Source organism: Anser brachyrhynchus, assembly GCF_964034855.1.
Source record: "Anser brachyrhynchus genome assembly, chromosome: 1".
Classification (NCBI taxonomy): Eukaryota; Metazoa; Chordata; class Aves; order Anseriformes; family Anatidae; genus Anser; species Anser brachyrhynchus.
Window position 1 is genome coordinate 47,557,242 of NC_137694.1, and position 19,450 is coordinate 47,576,691.

Below are 19,450 nucleotides of genomic sequence, written 5' to 3' on the forward strand. Positions count from 1 at the left end.
GATCCAGGGCTGGCACCATCACAGTGCATACTAATGGTGACAAGCTAAAACTTCTCCAGTGAAGATGAAGTTCTTCCAGGTTGCTTTTTCAATGTGTATGATCAGCTGGTTCACCATGTGTAAAGATAGGAAGTCCAGAGCAGCTACTGGTGCAAATCGTGCCAGTACCTTCTGAGGGGAAACCACATTCCCCTCTCTTGTTCCCCTCTCTTCTTGTCAGCTTTAGCACCAGAATTTAGCAGCAAAATCCAGCTGGAGTAAGGGGCTTGTATCCTCCTAAACTGTCAGATCATCATGCTTATGTTGGATTTCCTGACCTGCAAGGAAGCTTGGAACAATTTGCTATTACAAGGATTGCTGCTGCAGGATTTCCACTAGACCACTGCTTTTGCTGTGGTCTTCCAAGCTAGTTTTACGGAGCTAATGAGCAATGTGAACAATGTTGTTAAACTAGACTTTGAAAATACTGAATTTTACAGCCTCAGAGGAACCCTTTCCAGCACGTCTTGTTCTAATTCTCAGGATAGGATGGTGCGCCCTTCAAATATGCCTATTGCTCTGTATTCGTTACAGAAAAAACTCAGAAAACCAATTTAGGTTAAATATGCTCTTTTGGACATGTAAAGATGGGTGGAAAACTCACATGTATACACTTAAATTCTGCCTTTCATGGCATTTGCTTCACCCCTTCCATCCTTGTGTCTGCAAACCATCTTTGGAATTAAAAGAAAGAAAAGCCAAGTAATTTTATCAAGAACAGCAGCCATTATTTCATGGGTTACTTGTTTCTTGCTTTAAAGTTATTGACATATATGAAGAAATAAAGAGCAAGCCCAACCCCTGACCATTGCAAAATTCAGATGGTTTGAAAACAACACACAGACCTTTCCAAACTGACACCCCTACAACATGATGAAACATCACCCAACGTGGTGGAGGTCTTCCTGGGTCTGTTCCTCCTGTTAGCCCTTACTGAACATTTATAGAGACATTTTTGACTCTGCTCTACTTGGTCTCCCTATTTATTGATTACTTTCTTTCTAAGTGAGACCACAACTAGCATACTTTCAGTAGCTGATTGTATTTATGTGTCTGCTCGAACAATTGCTGGAATTTATTTTCAACTAGGCTTAAAATATGGATTTATTGCTATAGTTTTCAAGTTCAAAGAGGGGCTTCTCTCTTCTTTTCCTTGCCCTTTGAGTAACCAAGAGCATGAAACTTCTCAGTGCTCATAAGCTTGTGTTTCCTCATTACTAATGACATAAAGCAGTTTCCAACATTTTCAAGCAATTTTTTGCTTTCCAAAAATCTTCTTGACAACGGATAATTGTAAAGTTTGGCAGTTAAGCATATATAAAACTCACAACGTTAAACACGCATACAGATACAGCACACAGAGGACAGAACCTGCAGAGTTACAAAGTGCTCAGGGCCTTAGTGTGCCTCAGCAAGATGCTCCGAGGAGATGCAGTTTCGATGTTCAGGATGAGACTCCAGCCCAGACCTCCCCTGAGGGCTGCTGTGCCATCACACTGCACCATCAGCAAGGCTGTGAGCAGCAGTTTGCTTTGCAGCACTCTTGTCTCTAGCTGGTTTGGCTGAGCTCTCTCCCGCAGCTGTGAGGCCAATACTGGCTCTTCTCCCTGCACTCTTGGTAGTGAAACAAGATGTGATGAAACAACCAGGAACATCAAAAGGGATGTGGAGGAGAGCTGCATGCACATAAGTAACTCGTGAAATAACGGCTGCTGTTCTTGATAAAATTACTTGGTTTTTCTTTCTTTTAATTCCAAGGATGGTTTGCAGACACAGGTTAAAGGGGTTAAGCAAATGCCATGAAAGGCAGAATTTAAGTGTATACACGGGATTTTTCCTAGATTCAACTGTATTTGGAAGAAGAAATCAGGGCAAGGCTTCTGCAAGTTCCTCACACTTTCATTAGTGCTGGACCTAGTCCAAGCTTTCCCCCTGCAAACACCATGCGAGGCTCGCTGCTGGGGCTCCCTCTCCTCGTGCCTCCTGCAGACTTTGCCCTGGGGAAGCTGGCCTGGACCGCACTGAATTCGTCCCCGCGGTGCAAGGTGGTCGTTTCCGGGCTTGCTGGCATCGCCGGCGGCATTTCGGCAGGGCCCGGCAGCTCCGTGCCACCAGGCTGCTGCAGGGGGAAAGGAGGCCCCCATGTCGGGCTGGTTGAGCCGATCGGGGGGAGTTCAGGTGGGAACAAAGTGCTTCTCAGGGGGAAACGGGCTGACCTCGTAAAACACCGCTCAGCGCCCTGAGCTCCGTGTTCCTTCTACCTTTGCCCACGCACAGAGGAGAAGGGCTCTCTGGGACTGTAGAAGCTGCACTTTCACAGCCAAACCTTGCCTCTTGTGCAGCTTGCCTGTGCCCTGTGGCAGCCCAGTCTCAAACCCTGAACCCTGGCTAAGCAGGTATGGAAGTGCTTGCAAGACTCTTTTTTACGCCTGCAGAGCTTCGTCAGCGTATTTCTGTTTGGAAGGGAATTGCTTTTCTAATCCGTTATTGCTTTATGACAGCTGAAATTTCCTGACTTGATGCCAACACATATGAACTACTAAATGGTTCTTATATCATATTTTATGGTCCATCCTCGGTTTTGAAATAAGCAGCCTACTAAGCAAAATAATTTTTTTTTTGTTTGCAAAGACCTAAGTGTGGACTTTGAGAAAGGGAAGTGGGCATGGAAGGAAATTCAGAAATTGCAAAATGGACTTTAGTTTTTGTTCCTTCTGTAACACAGGCGGCAAGAGACCTGCCGAGACTGCCTTCCTCTCCCGTCTGGGTTTACCTGGCCATGTCGGCACAGGCCTCAGCTCTGGCTGGTTAACGCAGAGCTCCCGGGTGTCTCCGCGGATGATCCTCCACCTCACGTCCCCCCTTTCCGGAGCCTTTCTCATGCTCCCCTCTCTGGGTGGCAGCCAGGCGGGGTGGCTGGGGGCCCTGGGGGGCTCCAGGAGCCCCGTGGCCTCTGACAGGGGCCTGTGAGCGCCCCTTTGTCCAGCACCGCCTGCGTGCCCGCCATTCCTGCCTCAGGGCTGGGCGTTCTTCCAGCTCGGTGGGAGAAAGAAAAGGTGAATGGTTTGGGAAGGCTCGGCTAGACCCCCTGTTCAGCTGCTTGAGCTGTTTAAATGTGAAAACGCTTTCCCCATGTGTTCTTTCAGTTACGCCGCTGAGCTTGTAAATTCCTGCAGCTGCACCACCAGCCGCCTGGACCGCCCTGGTCCTGCAGGTTTCTTCTTTGTTTCCTTTTTTTTAAGAAAAAAAAAAAAACAAAAAACAAAAAACTGCGGTACAATTTCAACGTTTTTTCTTGCAACAGCTTCGATTTCACAAATTGGAGGCGAGGGAAGGAAAATACTTCGTACCTCCCCGTCGGGGAATCGAACCCCGGTCTCCCGCGTGACAGGCGGGGATACTTACCACTATACTAACGAGGAACTGTACGTGAGAAGGTTGGCGCGCAGCCGCTACATCGCTCTCCGCACGCAGAGCGCAGCGCCGCGCCCCGCCCCCGCCGCGCTGCACCCCGGGAGGCGCAGTCCCCCGCGCGCTGCCCTCGCAGGTTCCCTCTCCGCGCAGAACTACATTTCCCAGCGGCCCCCGCGCGCCGCCCTCCCCTGCTCCCCCCTCCCCTCGGCGGAGGCGGCGCGCGGCCGGCGGTCAGCGTGCAGAGCGCGGGCGATGGCGGCGGCGGCGGACCCCAGCTCGTTCGCGTCCCCCGCGTGCTGCCTCACGCGCCACCTCCACCTGCGCTGCCGCGTGGACTTCGGCGCGCGGGCGCTGCGGGGCGCGGCCGCCTTCACCGTGCGCGCCGAGCGCGAGGCGCTGCGTTGCCTGGTAACGGCGGGCGGGGGGGGGGGGGGGAGCGGGGAGTCCCCGCGCTGAGGGGCCGGGGCCGGGGCCGGGGCCGGGGCCGCCGCCTGCCCTCAGGCTCCCCTCGGGCTCCCCTGAGGCTCCCCTCAGCCGTTCCCCCGGCCCCTGCCGCCCCCCGAAGCCGCGGCCTGCGGCGGGGGTTTAGGGGGGAGCCCGGCGCCATGCCCCTGACACGGCGAGGAGCCTGCTGCCGGCAGGACGGGAGTCGAGCTTTGGGGAGCTGCGCTGAGGGCTTCTCGTCTTCTGGCTCCTCGCTGCGTCGGCTGGTCTCTGATACCGCAAATACAAGCCTTGCTCTGTGTGCGGAGTGAGGCTTTCCTCGTGTTCTTTTATGGTGGGGTTGCTTTGCTTCGGTTGCTTTTTCCCCCTGCTGTCTCCATAAAACCCTTTCGGGGTTGGCGCGGGCATTTTAGGAAAGTCCACTCTGTTAATAACGAAGACCAAAACTTTATTCACGTCCCATACGTGAACGCTGCTGCCTTGTTCATCGCTTGCACGAAGGGCTCGACTCACGGCAGCCAATTTCAGATGGGAAACCTTGGCAGGCATTCTTGTATCCTCCTTATTCCGTGGCAGCCACGTGGGCTCCTTTACCTTTGTAGTTTGCCTGGTAAACTCCTGTTTCCCCTTTTCCGCGTTCATAGTCAGAAATCAGCTTTCACCCTCCTCTCCCTCCAGTTTGTCAAGTTCCGTGCTGCTGTCTTAAAATTCTGATCCCCGGTACTCAAGGTGGTTATTTAATTATTCTGGTTTTACTTAGAAGTATTTAAACTTTCTTTTTTGCTTCAGGTAGACTTGTCTTTATGATTTGAGGAGCGCTGTGTTAATTGTTACGCTGTTTAACAAGTAGGTAATACTTGCTTCGTTACAGGTCTTGGATACAAAAGACCTCCAGGTATTTAAAGTGACCGTGAATGGACAGGATGCAAAATTTGGTTTTGGAGAAAAACATAAGTTCAAGGGGACCCCATTGGAAATCACGCTTCCTTTTGAGCTAAGAAGGTATATACACACTTGCCTGTTCTTTCAGATGCTTTCCAAGCTGTGCTATATAAGCTGCTTTCGTGCTTGCAAGGTCTTTGTGTAAAGCTTTCAAAGGGACTTGTAAATTAAGGTGTCGAATGTATTTGATGTGTGATGTAGATAAAATTAATATTTGGCCTTCATTAGACAGGCAAAGCTTTGGGAGTCTGTACCTGTGTCCAGGTCTCTATATTAGAAACGTACAGAGTGGCTCGCTAAAGTAAGCAGCGAAATGATGTGGGCTGTTTCACAGTTGTTCCAGCGCTTCTTATCGTTAATGTTCTTCACCTACCGGAGTTGTGTCTTGTTTGGAAGTGCTCCAGTGTGGAGCATGTGGAGTTACAGACCCTGTTCTCCTTTCCTTTATACAAGGACTGATCCTGCGTTACCATAGAAGTGCAGGTTGCCACTACAATTAGCTGGGAATATGTTTTCAAGTAATAGAAGTTTTATTGTATTGCCTAACTCAAGTACCCTAAAAAGAGGAACTTGAGTTTTGGCAGCATGATGGAGAATGACAATCTACCTCTTTGAAGTTGCGTGGAATAAAAAGTTGTTGCCAAAGTGTGATACGTTTTTTGGCAGTTTGCATTGTATGCTACAACTCTATCATCTCGTGCTAAAGCTGAAAGTCCTGATTGTATTAGGAGGTTCACTTCTTGAATTAAATTGTAAGTTGTTTCTTATTGTTTCATTTTCAAAACTGTTTACTATCCCTACAAATTCATCTTTGGTTCTAAATTTTTTCTTCACTCGCTTAATTAGTGCAGTTTAGAAACATATATGAAGTAGAAGAAAAAAGGCTGTCATAAAATATCTGTCCCTTCTGGGAGAGCACCGGTGGTTTGATGTGAAATTGAATGAATGAATGCCTTGGACAAACAGGCAGCAGCAGAGACATAAGGAATTGTTTATTTTGTTTGACTTTCAGATTTTTTTTTTTATCACCAGAATTCCTGCTAAGAAAAACCACCTACAAATAGTTCTGAGTCTTGGTTGTAAGAATTTATGATCTTATGTTATAGTCTGCCATGTAAATCGAAATAGAACAGTGATAGGAAAGGTTAAGAGCTACAACTGGAAGTCTGACAGTTCAGTAAGCATATGTGCCTTATGGTAATACAAATTGTTTTTTCTTTTCCTGTCAAATATGTACTTTGGAATACCAGTTATAAACGAGATATGTATACCTGGTCGGCTTATCTAGTGTCCAACTGTTTTGATTGCTGGAGTTTGTTCTGATTTATGACTGGATTGTTAATTCGAGAGAAATGCATGTATACATGGAGCTTTCAGATAATAGAAGCAAGTACTTCTGCCTGCTTTTGCTGTTGGTCCTGGTTTTGTTCTGCTTGAAAAAAAAAAAAAGATGAACTTGTCATTATTTTTTTTTTGTTTTCTCTTGCTAGCAAGCTGGTGCTAATCCACCACAGAGCTGTTAGATTTAACTTAATACCAGTTCTTAAGCCTTAAATTAAATTTAAACTTTTTTTTTCTTGTTAACCTTACTGCTCGTAGGGTTTCCTAGTAATTATTATTTATAGTATTTTTTTTCTTCTTGAGGATCACTTTTACAGAATCTAATATCAACTGCACAGTTATTTTGATTTACACAATGTGCAAATCCTGTGTTGTTATGGCATGTAATATATGCTTTTTTGTTTGCTTACTGTGCTGAATTTCTTATGTGTACAGCATTAGATAGTTGTGGGAAAACTGTATGAACTTAAGTGCTCAAATAGTTTACAGAGAAAGTCCATATTCTCCTTGAACTGTAGAAGAGGAGAAAATTCTGGTTACTAAAAACAATAATGGAAGTGTCCTTGTGACATTAAAATTGAAATAAAACAGCTGATTTTTATAACTGGAAAGGAGAAGTTATAGTAGTGTGCTACTTGTTTGTATTATCAGTGCTCCTGAGACAGCGCAGCAGACCCATTTTCCAGCAAGCTTTGTAGGGGAATGCCGGGAGTGATCACAAGTCCTGTCAAAACTGTCTGACTGTATTCTTTATTGTACAGGGGACAGGAAGCAATTATCGAAATTTCTTTTGAAAGCTCTCCAAAGTCTTCAGCTCTCCAATGGTTTACACCAGAGCAAACTTCTGGAAAGAAACACCCATTTCTCTTCAGCCAGTGCCAGGTTGAGTTGACTAATTTTTCTAAGTTGTTGTTTACGTATCACAGTTGTTGTTTACATATCAATTCCTGCAGTTTCTAAACAGGAGAGGAAGGCTAGTAGGGCAAAGTACAATAACCTATAACTTCGAATTGTGTGTTTCAAAGGCCCTAAACAGAAACACTGAAATCAGAACATTGCTGAGATTTTATTATACGTTTGTAGTTTAATAGGTCCAGAACTGCTTTACCTTTCCCAGTATTCTTGCCGAAGAATATCTAGTCCTTTGCAATCAGCATATACTGTTTTTTTTGGTTTTTTTTTGTTTGTTTGTTTGTTTGTTTTTTAGAAAATCTTTCATTATAAAAACTAGCGTAAGCTATAAATGACAGGAAGTATTGGTTTGCAGATAATGAATTCACTGCAGGAGCTGTATAGGTTTCCAATATAATACTGGTTCATTTGTAATCCTTTGTGTAAGAAAGAATGCTACATTTTATGTTTTTTCTTCAAGGCTACCCATTGCAGAGCCATCCTTCCTTGCCAAGACACACCAGCTGTGAAGCTAACGTACTATGCAGAGGTAAATGAATCTAAGTCATGTGCCTAAATAAATGCAACCACTACAATGAGTGATTTGGGTTTTTTTTGTAGCTGCTAGCATATGGCCTCAAATAACAACAGAGAATATTGACTTTTAGCTTACTGCAAGAGCCAAAAATGCGCGTATCTTCCCTGTAGCACTTCTCTAGGCATCATCTCTTTTTTTCATTCACGTGTATTTTTATTTCTAAAAGAAAAAAAGTTCTGGAGTAGGAAAAAAAATATAGTCTTAAATCAGGAAAATCTGTCAGTCAAACAACAAAGTGTTGCAAAGTAAAAAATACTTGAAGTGACTTTCATATCCTTAAGTATACTTTCTGGTACGTAGCTGGGGCATCTTTGCAGTGTTGTCATAACTAGTCGGATTGTTTTAAAGAAGCACAAAGAGAGATGTGCATTGTGATGATCAGTAGTCTAAAGAAAGTGAAACTTTGAATATTTGTCAGAGGTAGTCCTTTTGGTTGATTAAATATTGCCCTAAGGCAATATTTTATGCTTTATATTCTACTTGAGGGGGAAAATTTTCGGGTAGAAATTTTTTTTACTGCTCTTTTTGCTCTAGCTGTTTCTAGTATATTATATACTCCCGTATGCCAACTGAGTTCCTCACGGTTGCACAACCTTCTTTCAGGTGTCTGTTCCTAAAGAGCTGGTGGCTCTTATGAGTGCCAATCGCGACGGAGAAATGCCTGACCCAGAGGACAGCAGTCGGAAGATATACCGTTTCAGACAGAATGTGAGTGCTACAGGCTAGTAGAGGGATTCCTAATGTCTTTTTTCCTAACTCTTGCAGCTTACAGCCACTTCAGGTGTGTTTTTGATATCACCAGTAAGTAAGTGACTGACAATAGGTTCAACCCAGTAGGTGTTGGTGATATTTCCTGGACATCTGGAATTCCCAGAAAAGCCTGGTGATTTTTTTGGATGTGCTTAATACGCTGAAAGCTAGTACTATGGAAACACCTCTGCCTGCATTGGTTCTTGGGAACTAATGGGTGGGATTTAATAACATAGGAGTGAATTTTGAAAACCAGATCCTGCAAATTTTAAGCTTACCTAGATTTTTGCAGTGAAGCAGAGCATTGGAATCAAATTAAACTTGAAGTTGGGCACATTCTGACAACAGAGACTATTAAAAAGGTGAAAACTTTGGCTTTTATGGAAAGTGCCTCTAGCTAATTAAAAAATTACTTTTGTTAGGATGAAGTTTCATTAAGTGGTGCAGCTAGTTTAATGATTCCAGTGTTCCTACAGTGGCAGTGTCAATTTACTCTCCTGGCTTTTTCGTTCTCACAGCTTTTGGGGTTGCAGCTCTGGTGTGTATGGGATCTCTTAGGGAGCTTAGTTCATTTTGCTGAGTAGGCAGCAAAAATGAAAGACTTTAGTAAGTTGATCTGGACCACTGGAGGGTCTGAATAAGTGCATGGAAGGATGGATGGATGAACTTGAGTGGCTGGGGAGAGGAGTGGAGCCTCAACTCCAGCAGCTGTTGGGTTGATCTGGCTGCTGTGTGAAACTTGAGAGAGGGGAGGGGAAAGAAAAAAAAAAAAAAGTGGTCACCTTATCTGTGAGCTCTTCGATACAGTACCTGCTCTGTAGAGCCAAAAACCGTTGCAACTCTTGGTCTAGTTTGTAAGGTGTTTGTTGTATGTTACCTGTTTCCTTAAAATTTAGTAACACTGGAATTAGTTTAGAAAACTAACTTTCTTTTGAACAGTAACCAAATCAGTGGTGCTGTGCTATCCTACAGCTACAGGATTTTTCTTTTCAAGCAGAAATGGTACTTAAACTTTTGTGGCCTTTACCTGAAAGATCAATGAAACAAGTACTTTTATCTAAAGGAATATCATCTGGGGAAAAAAAAAGCCTTTATCCTAATGTAAGACAGAAAGATGTGGCGGAAATGTACATACTTCTTTGTTTAAATAACTTTGTTTTTCTTTGAATCAATGATATTGATAGCTCACTTTACAATAAGGTTTTTTTTCATGTTCTCATTTAGGTTCCCATACCTTGCTACTTGATTGCTTTAGTGGTTGGAGCTTTAGAAAGCAGGTGAGTGTATCTGTATAAAGTAAATATTAACAATTGTTTAAATAAATCTTCAGAATATTTCATTTGTTCTACAGTACTGCACCTTGCTGAATTTATTACTGTTTTGTGAGATCTTTGAATCACGCCGTGTGCATCTTGATTCACTCTTGCATCATTTTTCTACTGAATATACTTTTGCTGTAAGATAAAGAAATACTCTGAAGACTCTGGAGTTCATTGAGATCTCCTAAGGGCACTTTTAGCTCAGGGTAGTATCTTTTTTCCTGTGGTAACAGATAAACCTGATTATGTACAAAAGGCAAAAAATGAAATTTTCAGCCTCATTGCTTGTCTGCACAAGAATGTGTTAAGCTAGCCCAGAATAATGCTTGTGTGTTAGGGTTTACAGCATTTTAAAATCTGTAAACGTGTTGTCCATTTATTTGTCCTGAGCAGTGGATACTTATGGCTTGTTTATTTTCTAAAGCTTCTTCTAGTGTCACTTTAGCAGTGGAGAGGAAGACTCTAACGAGTTTCTTCAGCATCATGGGTTTCTCATGAGCACATTAAACATATGCTCTCCGTGTTAACTTCCCATGGAATGATTTCCCATTCGTGGTGTCTTACTGGCATTTTCACTTTCAACAGGCAGATTGGTCCAAGGACACTGGTGTGGGCTGAAAAGGAGTTAGTGGATAAATCAGCCTATGAATTTGCTGAGGTAGGTAATTAACAGAAATGTTTTGTCAACTAATTGTTTTACATGGTAGTGGAAAAGGAACTGGCTGTAGCTTCGGGTTTTGTCCGGATTTGTTCATCCATAGTCCTCCTTCCTCTGCTTCCCACCACAAAAAATGCTGCTCTTCTAGCACAGCACAAAACTCCTACTGAACAAAAGAACTGATGTGCAGTGTTGTGCTCATTTTACATGTGGGACTTCCCGAGGTCAAAGAGAATGAAGTGTGGGGTCAGTAGCTTATAACTTGTTTAGCGTTTGTAGTCAGACTAACGTGAATTCTTGTTTCAGACTGAAGCTATGCTGCAAACAGCAGAAGATTTAGCAGGACCCTATGTATGGGGACAGTATGACTTGTTAGTCTTACCACCTTCGTTTCCTTATGGTGGCATGGAGAATCCTTGTCTTACTTTTGTGACTCCAACACTATTGGTAAGTGTAATACTGACAAAAATTCAGCTTTTCCTTAGAGCTCGCTCATCCATCAAGTGATGGATGTTAATTTACAGACTGCTAATCTTCCCCCCCAGAGAGAACTCTAAATTTTTCTGCCCCCTTTGGAGTTCAGGGATCATGCATGGAACTGTAGTAAGTGGTGTATATTGAGTTTTACTTGAACTGACAACTACGTTGTCTTACCTCGTCTTTTTTTTTTTTTTTTAGGCAGGTGATCGATCTCTATCAAATGTAAGTGCTCAATAAGTTCATGTCTTCAAGCACGGCATAGGCTGAATTTGCATCTTAGCTTTGTAATGGATGGCTGAAAACTTAGTCTCTTGTTCATTGGGGGAATTAAAAGTTAATGCAGTGATTCAAGAAGTCTTACAAAGTGAGTTTTAGTTCTAAGTAAACTCTAGAGAAACTGGAGATGTACCCATTTTTATACATTCACTTATAAAATTAACAGATGAAAATAACGTGGCTGTCTGTATACATAGGAGACTGACTGAAGTCTGCTGCTCAGTTACAGTCTTCTTGTCCTGTATGCTTAAAATCACAACTAAATTGATTTCACCTGAATTGTTTGTAGAGAATTTCTTCCTCTATATATCTATCTACGTACTAGAACTCACATTGGGTACGGTTTTTCTTTTAAAGTGGAAATCGTGAGAATGATGTGAATAACTTCTTGTTTTGTCTGGGAAGTTGAGTACTCTGGATGCTGTTTCATCTCTTTTAGTCTCTCTTACCAGACTGATATACTGCTTAAAAAGTGAATATGATTCCTTACATGAGTTTTCTGCCAAGAAAACTGAAATATTAGACATGGGTACATTTTGCATCATTATCCTGCTTCCTGTTTGCTGTTTTAGAACATCCCAGCCCAGCATTGTTTGCTTATGTGGGAAAGTAGTAATAGTTCATGGCTTGCCATGTATCCAGTGTTCTGTAATACAACTTCATAAACGAGTGCCTGCATGGTACTATCAGAGGAATTATTTTTGTTGATCAATGTGGCTCTGTGACTTGCAAGCTACAAATTCAAAATTCTTTCTGGAGAAGGTCCGTTCAAAGACATTGTTAGTCCTTTAAATAATATTTTATATGTATAAGTTTACAGACCCAATATGTACAATATCAGTTGGCTTTGTGAACACAGTGCAGTAATCCTGCTAGGATTTTTCCTTTCTATAGGGATTTGATCATTCATTCGTTTTCAAGAGGAGTCTGAACAGTAAGACTGTCATTGTTTTTCTGCGTTTTAGGTTATTGCTCATGAAATTTCTCATAGTTGGACAGGAAACTTGGTAACAAACAAAACGTGGGAGCATTTTTGGTAGGTATGATATTTGATGCAATGTAATGCAAACCATGTATTAAAAATGATATGTAAAGAGACCAATGAAATGAATTCTGCTATCCTACCAATGCTGACGTTATCAATGTATTTCCAGGCTGAATGAGGGACATACTGTATACCTGGAACGCAGGATTGGTGGTCGGTTGTTTGGTGAGCAGTTCAGGCACTTCCAAGCCCTTGGTGGTTGGAGGGAACTGCAAAATACAGTAAGTGTCTTAAAAATTTTGACCTAAAACAAAGTTGTATATACCTAAATAAAATAAAGTTGATTTCACATTTCCCACAAATAAGGCTTATGTAGTCAGCTTTTCTAACACCTTCTTACTAGAGGTGCACACCTTTGATTACAAGTTATATGTTGTCTTCCCAGTGCTTAATACACTTAGAGAATAGATTAAGCATTTTGAAATGTTTCAAGCTGTTCTGGAAGGGTGGGCATCTTTCCAGGCTCTCTAGGTTGTTACTGATGTGGCTAATCTGTAGTATTATTATCTGTTAGCATACTAATTGGCAGCTGAAAGCTTGTCAAAATTGTAGAATCATGGAATCATTCAAGTTGGAAAAGACCTTCAAGGTCATCCAATCCAACCATCAACCCAACCTGCCAAGTCCCGTCGCTTAACTATGTCCCTTAGTCCCACAAGCTTATCTGCAAGCAAAATCATCAGAATTGCCAGTGCCAAATGCAAATAATGGATTTATTTTTTCGTGCATGCTGAGTTATAACTGAGAGTATTCCAAATCTGTTGCTGTCTAGGAGGGTTGTTTAGTTTCATGGTTAGATACTGTAGTTAAACTTCAATTTTCAGATTTCTTGTCTGTGATAACATAGCTCCTTCTCACTCTGTTTGGGGATGCAGTTTGCCTATTTTATTGTTTCCTTACTGTTTGTTTTTTTTTTAATACCACGTATTTAGAGTGAGTAATTTGAGTAGTTTGTTAACAAAGGGATAAATATTTCACCACGTGCTCCTGACTACAACAAATGTGACAGGAATTAACTGCTTTGGGATGACAGGGACATGGTGTGATTGATCCTAACATCTTTCTGTTTGATGTGGGGTTGGTCACTGATGCAACAAAATGAGGGGAAAAGAAGGTTCAGTAAACTGTGTTATGTACAGATTCAGAACTTGAGAAAAAGAAAGATGGAATGATTTCAGATGAGGCTCTCTTTATCTTGGACTGATGATACCTGTAGAAATAGGGTCAGTGGTGACTTGCAAAAATGTTAGTCTTTCTAGATTCATGTATTTTCTTTTATCTTTGTCACAGATAAAAACTCTTGGAGATACAAATCCAATAACTAACCTCGTCCCTGATCTGAATGAAATAGATCTTGATGCTGCCTATTCATCTGTTCCTTATGAGAAAGGCTTTGCTTTGCTTTTTCACCTTGAACAACTTCTTGGAGGACCAGGTAAGCGTTGGTCAGACTTCATATATATTTTTGCCATTTTCATTTCAAATATTGAAACAATTGTTTGTTCTTTTTAACTGTTAGATGTCTTCATGGGCTTCTTGAAGGCTTACATTCAGCAGTTTGCTTATAAGAGCGTAGGAACTGATGAGTGGAAGAAGTTCTTGTACTCATACTTCAAGGATAAGGTTTGATTGTATTTAAAGCCTTTCAATTATATAAAACTATGACTTCAAGAAGGTAATTCCTGAGTTAAGGACCAGTTCTTCTTCTTTCTCCTCTATCTCGATCTTAATGCGATGCAGTCTGGAATCTTACAAAGATGGGTTTGCATTACAATGCTTTTTTTCCTAGATGTATTTTATTTCTGTTATGTTTTGTTTTGAAGTACCGTGTATAAGATTCTCCAAGTTAATTGGAGGGATGCTGGGGGGGGGAGTCAAATTGAAACTAGTCTTTATAGGGTATGCTTTTGTCTAAAAATAACGCTTAAAATCCAGTCAGAATTTGTGTTGCTTGTAGGTAGATATTCTTGATAAAGTTGACTGGAACTCTTGGATGCACGCTCCAGGAATGCCACCAGTGAAGCCTACGTAAGCTTTATTTTTTTATAGTATGTTTTCCTTGTCCAGATTGCACGTGATTTTTCAAACAGGCATGAAGCAGTTTGTAAACAGGGTAGAAGTCTTCCCATAAGCCTTTTATTAGAAAACATCCTTGCACTATGTAAAAATAGATAAACGTTTATATAGAAGAAAGTGCTGCTGTTAATATTTCATTTTTTTTATTCTGGTGAAAATTCATTTTATTTTGAAATTTGCCAGGCAAGTTATCTTTTTTTTTTATTCCCTGATAGTTTGCTAGAATAATACTCTCTTTTCACTTAGATGGTGTAATATATGTTCAATATACTTGGAAATACCAGCCAGTTTAGAGGTGTATGAGATCAACGCATAGTGTCACCTATGCACAAGATGCTTGTAACTAAAACAAAAATACATTTCACGGTAGCTGAACTTTAGTAAATTATGTTTCAATATTGAGTTGAAGCCTACAATGAACAGAAGTGGAGCCATTTGAAAATAATTTCTAAGCATTCTTGTAAAAACATTACAGGAGCTTTTTGTGTTTCCAAAGTGTGATCCTTTGTTTTTAATCTCTGACAGCTATGATATGACACTAGCAAATGCCTGCGTCGCCTTGAGCCAAAGATGGATCAAAGTGAGTGGTTCAAGAATTCTGCTAACGTCTCTGTATCTTGAAAAGCTAATTTTCTATACACAAAGTGAGCCATTCTCTTCTGGAATATGTCATTTGCTGAGAGAGAATGCATTTATTATGGTGATAGTATTGCTGCCAGGGATTTTGCATTCTGTATACTAGCCTTTCATCACGGAGTCTGTGGATTTGCTATGACTTCTGTACGTGAAATGCAGTACTTTTTTTTTTCTCTGAGGCACACAGCCAGCTTTGTGTTACGTGGATGTAACAACCAAACTGAGAATGTTCTTTTTGAAACCCTACTATTATGGCTTGATCAGAAACATCAAGAGAGATATCTCTATGTTACTGATTATATAGCAGTAATACCTCTGTGTTACACTAGGGCTAGGATGTATTTCTCGTCAAAACTTAAAATGCATAAATTTTAATAAATACCTAATAACCATACAATTATCTCATAATTTTAACCATTAAACTCATACAACCAACAAAGGATTCAATGTACCTTCCTTTTGTTGGCTCTGTGGCTTTTCACTCTACTTGTATATTATCTTTAACTTTGTTTTCTCGGTGTAAAATTTTATAGAAAAAGTATTTGATTTTCATGTGGCTTTAATAGAAAGATAGGGGAGACAGAAAGATCAGTGGAGAGGAAACAAGTAGAAGTGAAAGTGAAGAAATTCCAAACATCAGACAATGGCTTACCTCCTCCCCTCTCCACCATTAGAATCTTGTAGTGTCTACTGTGCAAATACAAATTGATGTGTTTTTATGGGAAACGGAGCAAAAGTAAATGGAGATGTTGAAACAAAGTTAACACCTGTTTGTGCTTTAGAATACCAATTAGAAACTTACTTAAACCATTCTCTTCTAGGCAAAAGAGAGTGATTTGGGCTCGTTCAGCTCGGCAGACCTGAAGGGAATGTCATCTCATCAATTGATCGAGTTCCTGGGACAGTTGCTGCTGGAGGTAAAAGCATGCCTGGGGTAACCCGATTCTTGTATCACAAAAGCAGGCACAGAAGACCAAAAGTTCTTTGGAATTAAATTGTCTCTTCTTTTAAGTCTTGCTAAAATAACCTGCTCTAACCATACGTAGTCTCTAAAACCATCAGCCCTACTTATGTTTGGTTCTTCAGCTGATGAACAACATATGAACTACTTGGATTGAAAGATAAAAACAAAACTAGAAGGTGCTTGAATTTGTCTGTATGTGGTGTTTGCGACCTGCAAATGAGCTATAAATGCTGTAAATGAAACAGAATTAAATTAGTTCAAGATTTGTATGTTTTGGTAGTACTGGATGTGGGAATTTGCTAACCATTACACTTATTCCTTGCCCTTTCCCTAATGTTCTGAAGAGGTGAAAGGAACCAGTTCAAATATTTATCATGATAAGCTTGTAAATCCTTTGTAGCATCAATCTTCTTAAATGAACCTGTTTATTTTTGGAGTATGTGGATTGAAGCGCTCCTCTGGCTTATTTCTGACTATGCAATATCCTTTTTCAGGCTCCTCTTCCCGTGTCACATGTCAAACGAATGCAGCAAGTATATGACTTCAATGCTATAACTAACTCTGAAATACGATTCAGGTTTGTTCTAGTATGGACATTTTTTCTCACTTTAAACGCTTCCATAGAGCAAATTGTGCTGCCTCAGAAATGGTCTGAGCTATACTGTTTTATATCTCTGATGCAGTCCTTACTATTTATGTGCATGTGTAAACCTGCTTACCAGAGTGGTATTGTTACTTATGAGTTGGGTAAATATAGTCTAGTAGAACAACAGGAAGGGAGCAGTGGATTAGCTGTGCTTTATTCACATCTGTCATGCTTGCAAAGGAACCTGATGACCTGATAATTTATTTTGGGGGCGGTATCGGATAATACACTACTGAGCCTCTCTTTGACTCAAAGATACTTGAAAAATCTTTCCATTTGTCAGTCAGGACTAGATCTTCCGGGTTGGCCTAATGAGTTCTGTTGATGTGCTGGTGTGTGTGTTTTTGTTTGCTTGTTTTGTATTTCTTTTCCAACGCAACTCGGAAAACTTTTTTTGTCACATCTTAATGCCTGCTATTACAAAGCTTTTGTGTCTTCAAAATAAGTAGATATCAAGAGAAGTCTCTAAACAAGTAGGAAAAGCCTTTTGCTAAATGGCTTGATTCTTATGCCGTCCTAACTTCTTCTGCTTTGTATATGCATTGTTAAAACAGGTCACGTGTTTAAAAAATATTTTTTTTTTTTTTTTTAAATTAAAAAGGTTTTTTTTGTTCGGGAACAAAAGTAATCTTCACAAATATTTAGAAGAACTACATACTTTGCTATTTTTACATACTTGAGTACATTTGTGGTGGTGATAGTTATTCTGCCTTATTGCTAAATTAGAGTTCTTCATTCCTTATCATTAATAAAACTAAATGCTTTTAAGCATACAGTATAGTTCTTGTAAATATAGTTCTTGTTTCTTGAAAGATTATTTTCTTATGTTTTTAAAACAAAACTTGGTGAGGTTTTGTCTGTGTTTTTCTTTAAGTTTTTTGGTAACTTGGTCAATGTGGAAAGTACTTTATAATTCAGCTCTGAGTGATGCAACTGGATGCTGCTCTAACATAAAAAATACATAGCCACAGAAAAAAGACAATTTTGGAGAAACTTTGAAACTTTTTTTTGTGTTTTATGGAAAAGTCCACTTTGTAACATGCCGTTCAGACACTAAATATTTTATATTGCACTTAAGTTAGTATTTTATGTATGCTGAAATTCTAGTCCATGAGTACACAGCACTTTCTAGGGCACTTATGGAAGTAGAATCATAAGACAACTGCAAATGAAAAATATCTTTTTTCCTTTTTTTTTTCAGATGGCTACGCCTCTGTATCCAGTCCAAGTGGGAAGAAGCTATTCCTCTGGCTCTAAAAATGGCAACAGATCAAGGGAGGATGAAGTTCACTCGGCCATTGTTCAGGTAAAAGTAATCTCCAAATTGTAGGAGCTCACAGGGTTGGCATTTTTAGTACAATGGAATATATGTCTTGACATTGTGAATGTATTTATGTTATATTTTATAGTGATAAAACAGAATTCTCTATATACCGCCTACAAGCTTATCTTCAGAGTCACTTTCCACTTGCTGACTTTTTTAATAGAGGAAATACTAGTTTCTCAGTATGTCCCTTAATGTGTGGCTGTCAAGAGAAAAGTGAAACTTTGAGAAAATCTGCATTATACTGTTTTTTCACAGATTTTTTATAACACTGTGCTTTTTTTTGTTGTTTTTTTTTTTTACAGGGATCTTTACAATTTTGACAAGTCTCGAGATCTGACTGTCAAGACATTCCTAGAGCACAGAGCCTGTATGCACCCAGTCACATCAATGCTTGTGGGCAAAGACTTGAAACAGGATCAGTGACAAATTTATTGATTGCTTTGAAATTTTCTAGTTGCTGAAAAAAGACTGATTCTGCAAACCATTCATATGTGTGCTTTATTATGCCATAAAATGATGTGCTGCTTTGGTACTAATTTAGCTTAAAATGAACTTTCTGGATCAAATTTGGTACTTTCTGTTTTGTACCTCCCAAGTTATTACTGCAAAATCACTAAATCTCTGGAACTGGGAGGAAGGTTTTCTTACAAGCAATTCATGGAACATGCAGAGAAGCTGTATAAGATGTAGTGAATCATGGAATTTAAAAGCATGGAAAATTAACTGGTGGATGGCATAACTCTTTGTGCATAGCTTTCTTTTTTCATAGTAATATGCAATTGGAACTTCAACTATCTGACAACTGAAAAATAAATCTTTTTATTGCTCAGTCTACTCGTCTGTGTATTGATCTGTACAAAAAGTGTCAGAATAATAGAATTATAGAATTGTTAAGCTTGGAAAAGACCTACCTCCATGATCGTGTGGTCCAATTGTCCACTACCATTAATACTGCCCAATAAACCATGTCCCTAAGTGTCACATCTACCCTTTCCTTAAACACCCCCAGGGACGGTGACTCCACCACCTCCCTGGGCAACCTGTCCCAGTGCTTGACTGCTCTTTCTGAGAAGAAATGTCTCCTCATTTCCAACCTGAACCTCCCCTGGCGCAACCTGAGGCCATTCCCTATAGTCCTATCACTGGTTACCTGTGAGAAGAGGCCGACCCCCAGCTCCCCACACCTTCCTTTCAGGTAGTTGTAGAGAGCAACAAGATCTCCCCTGAGCCTTCTCTTCTCCAGACCAAACAACCCCAGTTCCCTCAGCCGCTCCTCATAGGACTTGTGTTCCAGGCCCTTCACCAGCCTCGTAGCCCTTCTCTGGCTGTGTTCCAGGGCCTCGATGTCCTTCTTGTTGTGAGGGGCCCAAAGCTGAACGCAGCACTCAAGGTGCAGCCTCACCAGAGCACAGAGTACAGGGGGACGATCACCTCCCTGGCCCTGCTGGCTGCACTATTCCTGGTACGAGCCAGGATGCCGTTGGCCTTCTTGGCCACCTGGGCACACTGCCGGCTCACGTTGAGGCGAGCATCAGTCAGCACCCCCAGATCCTTTTCCTCTGCACAGCTTTCCAGCCACTCTGCCCCAAGCCGGTAGTGCTGCG

At 41.0% G+C, this 19,450-nt stretch overlaps 1 protein-coding gene across 2 annotated transcripts; it reads left to right on the plus strand.

Moving 5' to 3' along the window:
- The first annotated feature begins 3,643 nt into the window (after positions 1-3,643).
- LTA4H (leukotriene A4 hydrolase) lies at positions 3,644-18,680 on the plus strand. Of its 2 annotated transcripts, none has more exons than XM_080603835.1 (19): positions 3,644-3,861; positions 4,769-4,899; positions 6,942-7,062; positions 7,553-7,621; positions 8,273-8,377; positions 9,644-9,696; positions 10,324-10,396; positions 10,703-10,843; positions 11,075-11,098; positions 12,118-12,188; positions 12,307-12,418; positions 13,488-13,632; positions 13,717-13,820; positions 14,155-14,225; positions 14,799-14,853; positions 15,731-15,826; positions 16,368-16,450; positions 17,721-17,825; positions 18,149-18,680. In XM_080603835.1, exons 1-19 carry the CDS (start codon positions 3,706-3,708, stop codon positions 18,267-18,269), a joined length of 1,836 nt encoding a protein of 611 aa, XP_080459961.1. In that variant the 5' UTR covers positions 3,644-3,705; the 3' UTR covers positions 18,270-18,680. The 2 variants fall into 2 exon arrangements, with proteins under 2 accessions (XP_080459961.1, XP_080459962.1); XM_080603836.1 differs by lacking the exon at positions 3,644-3,861 and adding an exon at positions 3,880-4,231.
- Positions 18,681-19,450: the final 770 nt, after the last annotated feature.

Bases quoted from the DNA above. Each gene is read 5' to 3' on its own strand.
- LTA4H (XM_080603835.1), top strand. From the start codon at position 3,706: ATGGCGGCGGCGGCGGACCCCAGCTCGTTCGCGTCCCCCGCGTGCTGC. The intron at 10,397-10,702 runs GTAGGTAATTAA...TTCTTGTTTCAG, and splicing joins CAGCCTATGAATTTGCTGAG to ACTGAAGCTATGCTGCAAAC. The intron at 10,844-11,074 runs GTAAGTGTAATA...TTTTTTTTTTAG, and splicing joins TTGTGACTCCAACACTATTG to GCAGGTGATCGATCTCTATC.